At 37.8% G+C, this 9576-nt stretch overlaps 1 protein-coding gene across 1 annotated transcript in view; it reads left to right on the top strand.

Moving 5' to 3' along the window:
* HACD2 (3-hydroxyacyl-CoA dehydratase 2) overlaps positions 1-8000 on the top strand; it is a 19368-nt gene extending 11368 nt beyond the window's left edge. Inside the window, exons 4-7 of the mRNA XM_017839673.1 lie at positions 5442-5488; positions 5543-5664; positions 6359-6537; positions 7216-8000. Of these exons, the coding sequence (XP_017695162.1) occupies positions 5442-5488; positions 5543-5664; positions 6359-6537; positions 7216-7298 (431 nt within the window). The 3' untranslated portion in view covers positions 7299-8000. The remainder of the gene's footprint in view (positions 1-5441; positions 5489-5542; positions 5665-6358; positions 6538-7215) is intronic.
* The last annotated feature ends 1576 nt before the right edge of the window (positions 8001-9576 follow it).

Below are 9576 nucleotides of genomic sequence, written 5' to 3' on the forward strand. Positions count from 1 at the left end.
GAGCCCAGAATTTGGGACAACATTTTAGTATTGATCTCATTAGTGCCATAACTAATAGCAGCATCTCCTCTCTGCCCCCTTCCTGCATACACAATTCACTTTCTGTTCCAAGGCTTCTGAAGCTCCCCCTCAGCTGTTTGTCCACAACAGTGCCTCGATGCTCTCCCTTATCACTCTCCAGGATAATCTTTCCTCTGTCCCTCATTCGATTTTCTTACATTCAAGTGTGGGTGGGTTTTGGGGCCTGTGTGTTTTTCCTCGTTGCTCATCACACACTAGTGCTGTACTTTATACAGATCTCTGTAGAATCTTGCAGTAGATTCCATATTTTTTTTAAATTATTCCTGGCAGCTATTTTAAAATCTAAACATGCTCTAATTGGTACAGGTTATGCTGACTGACTCTTTCATGTCATCTGAAACCTTGTAGTAGCCCAAATATGCTGCATCTGTGCTGGAGTTTCTTCTTGTTAAAGAAAGAAATTATCCTTGATGCCAGTGTCAGCATGGGTGCCTGAAATAAGTGACAGTCATCTTGTGTCATTATATTTATAAGATCATTTGTGACTTGACATGGAGAATGTTTAAGGAGCTTCTCTCACTACCAAGTGTTCAGGGAAGCTGCTTTCTCTTCCTTACTCCAAACCTGTTACCAGACCATCCATCCACATGTAGAGTAATGTAAGTCACTGTAGTTCCTATTAATTAACTGCCTTTTCTGATATTATGATGTTTGTTCACATGAAATCTTAGTTTCATGCTATAAAGCAGAGGAATATTATTTTTCTCAATAAACTTAAAATCTTATAAATATTTTACTTCTGATGGATTTCCCTTTTGGTGCAAATTGATGTACTTCGGTCTCTGTCAATTCACTGAAATAAATTCTAGATTTTGAACAAAAAAAAGCCATAATCCCAAAACATTAGATTTAAGATACATGTGTAAAATACTTTTAAAGAAATATACTTGTAGTTTTTCTTGTTACCTGTATGATGTTGGGATATCTGGTGCTTCATAAAAAAACATTAAAAATTTTACAAATTGTCTCCTGGTTTTGAAGTAACCCAAATATTGAAGCTTAGATTGCATGGATTAGAAGTATTCCACATGTTGTCTGTCATCAAAGAAAAGCCTGTAGTATGATTGTGGGTAAGGTTTTTTTGAAACTTATGCCCCCATTCTCACCGGAGAAAACTGGCAAAATGGGAGAAAACGGGAGCAATGAGTTTAGCCTAACATTTGACTTTTATCAAGGGTTCTTTCAACAATGTTAAATGCAGATTTTTTTTCCTCACACTTGTCTCATCTTTTGGTTAAACTCTCGCAATAGAGTATATTATGTGTTACTTTTTTTTAATGTTTTAGAAAGTGGGCATAAGAATGGTAAGGATGAGGAATCCTGTGATGAGTTTTTGACCTGTGACTTAGAGCAAATAAATAAGAGGCTGTATTCTGACCCCTCCCCTTCCCCCAGCCAGGGAGCATGCAGTCTCACCTGGGGAGATGTTTTACAAGTGTCACAAGTGTTCTACTCTTTCTAAAGGGCTGTCTGCACAAGTGAGCTCCATGGTGAAGTCCAGGATTAAATTCTCACACAGCTTTATGGAACTTGTAAGCTATGCAGTTGCATGATGAGGTTCTTGTAAAATAAAATGCAGTTTTCCTCTTTAACTCTTTGAGTGAGACTTGTTCAGTATCTTGCTTTTCCAGACTGTTTTCATATATGATGTAGTTAAAAGAAGAAACGTGTATTGCATCCCTCCTCTCTGTCAGGATACACTTCTAGATATGTGATGTGATTTGAAGCATGCTTCTTGCCACTAACATGTTTGTGCTTTTTGTTGACTTCAGTGCTGATGTGTTGTTAAACTCAATATGAAATTATTTATAATAAATGTTAAAGCATGGCAAATGTTAAAGCACTGCACACTTCCTTGGGTAGCAATGAGATTCCCCTTAACTCCACCATAATTCCACCTTAACTCCAGTTGTTGGTGTAGTGCAGGAGGGCCTGGCACATCATAGGGTACTTGTTATCATTTTGTCATTACACCAGAAAGGAATCAGTTCAGTGAATTTTACTGTTTCCCCTACAAAGGAGGGAAGAGCATGAGCAGCCTGGCATGAAGGGCTAGGAGGGTGTAGGCATAGGAGAACAGAAAGTGCCCTTCAGTTCAAAAGCTGTCTTTCTGAATTTGTGTGAACAGTGAGATCATCTGGTGACATCATGGCAGACCTTTGTGTAGTTCCACTCTGATGGATAATTCTGTACCCACTTCTGATGGGTAATTAAAAAATGGTGTCAGCAGGGATTTATTGCTTATCCCATTGAGTTCAGTTACAGATAAGTTGCAGATAAAAATAGTGCATATTTAGAGGAACCTTTCTAGAACACACAGTCTATAGATGCTGTGGAGATGACATGTACAGCATATAGAGGTGGTAGTTAAGACTTTAGTATCTACAGTTGTGAATTGATATCTTCAATCTGCAAAGCATACTTACTTAAAGAGGGAAGAACATCTTAATTCATGGTATTTAAGGTTAACTTCTAGTAAAGGGAGTCCACGCTGGAAAATTCAGAACTCTTGCTGAGTGCAGTCGAAAAGCTTGATTCATCACCGCTTTACATCTATGTAAAATCTTCTTTTTTTCTTTTTTCTTTTTTTTTTTTTTTTAAATTTTATTTTTTAATTACTGCACCAGAGAACCAGTGTCTTGGACGGAGATATGCTGTTCCAACAGTTTTCACGATTACAGTTGCATAGTGCTGCTGGTTTTACTCTTCTGGACTGGATTGCTCAATTATGTGTTTAGCTGAAATTTTCTGCAAATTTGTCAAACTGTTACTCTTAACATGGAGAAATTTCCCTTTCCGTGCATAAGGAAACATTAAAAACCTCTCAGGCTTTATTTTGTCAACTCCCAGTTCTCATCTTTGCATCTTAAAAGGCTGTGGTTTGTTTTATATTTTAACCAACATTTTCTGCTATTCACAGTATTGAAGATAAGCTAAAGTATATTCAGGACCCTACTTGATGATATATTGGCTTGAAATACATGCCAAAAAATTATGCCTGTTGTATGATTGACCCCTATTAAGGCAGTTGGACAAATAAGGTGTAAATCAAGTGTAAAATGTGTTTTGACTTGTGTCTAATGCTTCCTTGAAAGACTGGCATGAAAAAAGTAGAGGAAGAAGAACTGAGTTCTGAGGGCAGCATTGGGCTCAGTGGTTTATTAAAGGTCTACTGTGTCTTTGCTGTACTATCCCCCTTATCTTCAACCTGGAAGAGGAATGATGCAGATGCAGCATTAGCAGTGCCTAAATTAATAAGACTGTTTTGTAAATCAGTTCCCAGGGGTTTGATAATGTGCATCTCAGACATCTTTATTTGAGCTACTGAAAAATTGTCAGTGCTCGAAGAGATGTTCTAATAGCAACAGGTGACAGGTATGAGTGTGTAAAAAACATACTTTTTAATGATAACCACCCATTTCCAGTATTCTTTCTTCCTTAAATAGGGACACAAGCTATAAAGCACAATCAGTAATGCTTTAAGTGACCTTAACAGGGTTGTGTGTGTGTTTCATAATGATGTGAACTGTTTTAATAACTTAAACTACGTGGGGAAGACTAGACCTGTGAGGGCAGTGTTACAGAAGTCCTGTGATAGACCTGGATTGTAACTGCCAGATTTTCTATTTCCACCTGTATCATTCACTGTTAGGTTCTTGTCCTTGCTCATGTCCTTGGATGCTACTTCAAGCTAAAAATTTTTGTTTCTTGACTTTACTGATTCCCATAGCTAGGGAAAGAAAGAAGTGGGGTTTCTAAGTACAGGTTGAAGTCCATGACACACATTTAGATGAACTCACTAAGCTGCTACTCCCAGTTTGACCAGAAGATGCAGCTGTGGAGTGCTTGTGAAGCACGTTTCTCCTTTGGAACAGCATCATCTATGAAGTGTTGTTAGCTTTTCCCTGTTAAGAACTAAGTCTTGCTTATAAAGCAGACTTCAAATAGGATTAGGATTCTGTAGCAATGGAAAAATAGATTTGGAGTCCTGTCTGAAAATCTTCAAATAATTTTTGGATTTTGCTCTTTTATGATGATGCAAGGTAGATTAATATATAAATAAATTTTCAGAGTTTCATGTGTAAAATGAACAAGGTGCGTTTGCTGCAAAGTGCAGTAGGAGTGACCTGAAGCGTTATGTGCAGCAGAACACAGAATAACAGCAGCCCTACATTCCAGGATAGCTCAAGATTTATGTACAAATTTTCCTGGGTTTTGCAGTCTGTAACAAAGCTTTTTCTGGGTAATCCTCATGACTGTTTTCATACAAAAATATATGATCAGTCCCCTACTATTATTTTTGTTCCTTTTTTTTTTTTTTTTGCTGGTACATGTACTTTGCTCAAGATGAATAGAGTGCACCACCCACACCTACAGACTTCCTTTTCCCTTTTTTCAAGAGTTGGAGGAAAAGAGAAAATGTAGGCCCTGTTGTTGAGCTCTTTTTGTTCCCACGGTTGAGCTCTTTTTCTTGGGGCTCAGGGTACTTGTACAGCTGGGAAATCTGTTGGAGGCTTGAGGGAGAGGGGAAAGACTGCATAAAAATCACGTCTGTTCTCTCAAGAATTTGTAGTGCCAGGCGTGTGACCCCATATCCACCACTTAATCACTGTTACTCCATCTGAAACTTGAACCTCATAATGATGATCCAAAATCTAATAAATATAACAATTCATTTTAAAACACATGCTTCTGAAGATTAACCTTCAAAATATGGGGAGAATCAAAGCTGGTTCAGTGATGTGTAAGTGACAAAAGCTCCAGGAGGTGTAAAGCAGTGAAACATGATGCAGTGCCTTGAGTGTAACATTAGAGGAACTATGCTAGATAGAATAGGCAGAAAATGGAGCAAGGAAGAGTGAATCACGTAGTTGTCAAGCTTACCTGAGGTGAGACAATTTGAGCTGCTGTTTCATCTCTCCTGCCAGCCTTGAATCTGGTGTTAGCTCTTTTGGTGCTGCTTAAAAGTAGGGCCCAGTTTCTCACCTGTAGAGATAGGAAAACAGGGTTTCTACTCAGAAGTAGCATGAACAGGAGCAGAATAGAAAGTGTAAATCAGATATCAAGTGTAAGAGTAATCATCATTTCTGCTTGCTGCACTAGGAAAGAATCATAGGACTGAAATAGGAGTTGGTACTGTTCATGAATGGGAAGAGTTCTGAATTATACTCAGTATTTTCAGGATTTCTTGTACCAATTTACCTTGCTCAGAATGTGAGATCTTAAGTTACCTGATCATGAAGCAGAGCTGTTCTTAAGCAAGTAGAAAAATACAGAGCGTGTTAAGAAGGTTTTTTTACTGTTGTTACTAATTTTGCTTTTAAGCTCATTCTTGGAGTCTGTTCTCTAAAATGATGCAGTAAAGCAACCCACGGGAATTGATTTCTGTGAGGTTTTCTTGGGTCTGGTGAGTAACTGGTAATGCTTGAATTGGTACTGAGCTTTCTTTTCTTTCTCACAGGTACAAACTGAAGACAGTGTCCTCTTGTTTGTAGTGGCCTGGACAATCACTGAGATTATCCGCTACTCTTTTTACACATTTAGCTTGTTAAACCATCTCCCTTATCTCATCAAATGGGCCAGGTTGGTAGCACAATAGAAATCACAGCCTTAAAGCACTGATTTGACAGAGATATTTATCCTGTAAAATAGGTGCAGTACAAAAAATTAGATTTTGCCTTGAGGTAATTGCCCTGTTTGTGAATGTGAGTTCCCAGCTTCTTTCTAGCACATTTTGGAGTTAAAAAAGATCTATTTCATTGTAAGCTGAAAGAGTAGAAACTGATATTTAACAGTAAGGGGTGACAGTAAGGAAACGGATATTTAACAGTAAGGAGTGACAGTAAGTAAACTGACATTTAACCATAACTGTTGAATCCAAGGGTTATACTTGAAATAATCTTTAAGCTCATTGATTAACATCAACTATATTTGGCACCCTTTTAAGTAGTATAATGACCTCCACCAAAGAGTAGTATAATGACATTCCACCAAATGAAAGTAGTAAATTTGGGGGGGGGGGGGGGGGAGGAGAATAGTTTTACAGATAGTATTTAGATTCTCAAAGGTAATCTTTATATATTTCACACTATTTGCTGATTTGGACACGTAGCTTGAAATAACGTTCACACCTTGCCATGCTCTAATCAAATAAGAACTAAGGAAAATAAATACTGAGTTGAGAATTTAAAATTTGAATATCCACAATATCATTTAACAAATACTTTGTCAGAGTTTGTTGTAACTTTTAATTCTTTCTGTAAATGTTTTATTCTAGGTACACTTTGTTTATAGTATTGTATCCAATGGGAGTCTCAGGCGAATTACTCACAATATATGCTGCATTACCCTTCGTCAGGCAGTCTGGCTTGTATTCCATTAGTTTACCTAACAAGTACAATTTCTCTTTTGACTACTATACATTCTTGATCCTGGTTATGATCTCTTACATTCCAAGTAAGTATGAATTTGTTAGCTTTTTTAGTATTACTAGCTGTAATGGAAAAGCTAATAATTGTGGGATTAACATACATATAACTGATTTAGGCTGTTGATGACCTTGTTTAATTTTTGTATGGTTCACAAAGGTTGAATGCCTCGTGGAAATTTTAGCTTTTGCTGTTTATGTTCCATCCCCTACTTTGTTGTTCTGCAAACAGACTGTGTAACATAATCTTAGAAACAAGAGGAGAAAAGGCTTTGTGTGGAGGATAGAGAGAGAAAAGAGGCACCAGTTCATATAAAATGACATATATTCTGAAAAAGCAACACTAGAATTGCAAGAAGGGAAACAAATCTGGAAATTTCATTCTTTTGGAAGGGCTTTTTCCTCCCTGCAATCATTTTTCTTTCTGTTGTGTGGGTGTCATCTACTTGTACAGGCAGAGTTAAATATGGCATTTTGCATTTCATTAAAAATGTGATTGCTTTAGCAAAAAATAGATAATACCTGAAGCCTAAGAATCATACCACTTCTTTAAAGTGTAAAAGGCAATAGATAACTTGAGCAAAAAGTGGATAAGCATGTTCTCTTTTAATGGAGAACTAGTGACCTTGGCTGTGTGAATCTGCATCTCACATTGACTTGCAAACCTCGCTTCAAACTTTATTGACTTGAATCTGTTTTCTCTTCAGTCTTTCCTCAGCTGTATTTTCATATGCTACACCAGAGGCGAAAGGTACTCTCCCACACTGAAGAACATAGGAAGTCGGAGTAATTCCAACACTTTTTCAGAACTTTTCAAACATCAAAATGCTGCAGTTTTTCAATACCCAGCACATTTGTAAAGAATATACCAAGATAAGTCAGAGGTAAAAGACCAATAATTTAGCAAGAATAACCAATAAATCTGATTCCACTGAAATCCCAAGTGTAAAACATTGAAATATTTTCAGCTTACAGTGCTTCAGAAAACTTTTAAACTTTATATGGCTTGGCAGTTAACATTTTCCTTAAATGATGTGCTAAATGATTTTCATTTATTATTAAATGCCTGAAGGTTGCAGTATGAGTGATGAAGTTGTACCCACTAAATGCCTGAATTGGGATTATATTACCAATACCTCTTTTTTTTAAGTGCTTGACTGCATGCCAGAAACTGTATGTATTGCTGTGAAAGCAAACAATATGCTCTGGAATATTTCAGGATAATGTCAGAGACTTCAGTGGAGAATGTAATCTGGCCAAAGTGTTTGAATTTAGAAAGGTAGGTTGTGTATTTAAAAGGTGACGGGAACAAGAACAAGAAACCAATTACGGGAAATGAGGGGAATGTAGTTCTTTAGGAATTTAAACAGTACAGTGTCTGACCAGAGTGTGTTCTCTGAAGATCTTGTTTAAGCTGAGTACACAAATGCAAATGTTAATTCAGAGGCTGTAATGCTTATCTGAAACATTAAAACTCCTTTTAATTACTGCATCCCTGGATACTTTTTTACATATTAAAAAAAATTAAAATTAATACTAACTATAATATTTCTAGTGATACCGGTAATGAATCTAAACAAGATAAGGAGGCAAGTCACCAGAAATGTGTGCAGTTCTCCTTTTTTACTTAAATTATCATCTTTAATCAGTGTGGAGGACTGTTTGGTCTGCTGTGGAATTATCTGGGGGCCTTGTTTCTCAGCCTAACTTTAAGTGACTGGTGTGTATCACTGTGGCACATTCAAGCAGGCAGTTCCAGGCACTCAACTTCTGAAGTGTTGCAAAGTCATAAGCTGCTCTTTTGAAAACAGATTATCTCATGTGTTACATGCTGCTTTTGCAGACTGGACAAGCCTTTCGTCATCTGTTCTCTTGGAAGAGTGGAAGAACACAAAGTTATATTTTCCTCGGTGCTTCCTCTGGGTTCTCTGGCTTAGCTTTCCCTTGGGAAGATAAAACAGAGAACAAGAAAGCCTTGTAGTGAGGCAGAAAGCACTAATGCTGTGTGAGCAGTGCCCCAGGTTATTAAGAAACTTTTGACGGGGCCAAAAGGGTAGGGAATGGAAGGGGCAAAGGGAGCAGGGAAATGAACAGATACCCAAGCAAAGGCAAAAGGAAATGTAGGTTATGGCCTTTGCTCTGTTAGGAATTGATAGCCCAATAGTGTTGTGTGAACCCAGTCAGGGTCACTAGACACCACCACGTGGGCTTCTCTGGCTTCCCTCTTATAACATTATGATTTGGTGCATAAATGAGGTGTGACCTGTACCATGCTACCTGCGGTACTGGGCTCGTGCTGTGCCTGCCAGCACCTCCCCCTGGACGTGCTCAACACATCCCAGCTCTCCCCAAACACAGCCAGTAAGTACTGAGGGCACAGGCTTTCTTTTCTAGCACTTGGGAAGAGCTGAATTTACAATTATTTAGGTTTATGCTTGTCAGAGCTATTTTTTTTTAAAAACTTTGCATTTTTCAGTAATTTTCTTTGATTCCATCAAAAGGTCTGAATTTTCCTAATTCTCAGTATATAGCACATTTCCTGTTTAGACACAAACAGGGCTATAATGAGCAGAGAGAGGGTAAGAAACAATAATAATCTTTGCTTCTATTTTAAACACTTTGGAGCCTATTACTGACTATTCAAAAACACAAGAGGCTGTACCAAGGTGAGTGTTGCTCTTTTCTCCCAAGTTACAAGTGATAGGACAAAAGAAAAGTGCCTCATGTTGCACCAGGGAAGGTTTAGATTGGATATTAGGAAAAATTTCTTCATCAGAAGGGTTGTCAAGCACTGGAACAAGCTGTCCAGGGAAGGGGTGGAGTCACCATCCCTGGAGGTATTTAAAAGAAGTGTAGATGTGGTGCTTAAGAACATGGTTTAGTGGGACTTTGCAGTGTTAGGTTGGACTTGATGACCTTGGAGGTCTTTTCCAACCTAAACAATTCTGAGATTCTATTACTGTGGCCATATACAGCCTCAGACTGGTTTTTGGATTCGAAGATGCAACAGTTCAGTTAATTTCTGCATTAGGTTATGTGCTTTGTTGTAGTCCTCTGAGAAATGTTAC

Source organism: Lepidothrix coronata, unplaced genomic scaffold (genome assembly GCF_001604755.1).
Source record: "Lepidothrix coronata isolate B3197 unplaced genomic scaffold, Lepidothrix_coronata-1.0 Scaffold450, whole genome shotgun sequence".
Classification (NCBI taxonomy): domain Eukaryota; kingdom Metazoa; phylum Chordata; class Aves; order Passeriformes; family Pipridae; genus Lepidothrix; species Lepidothrix coronata.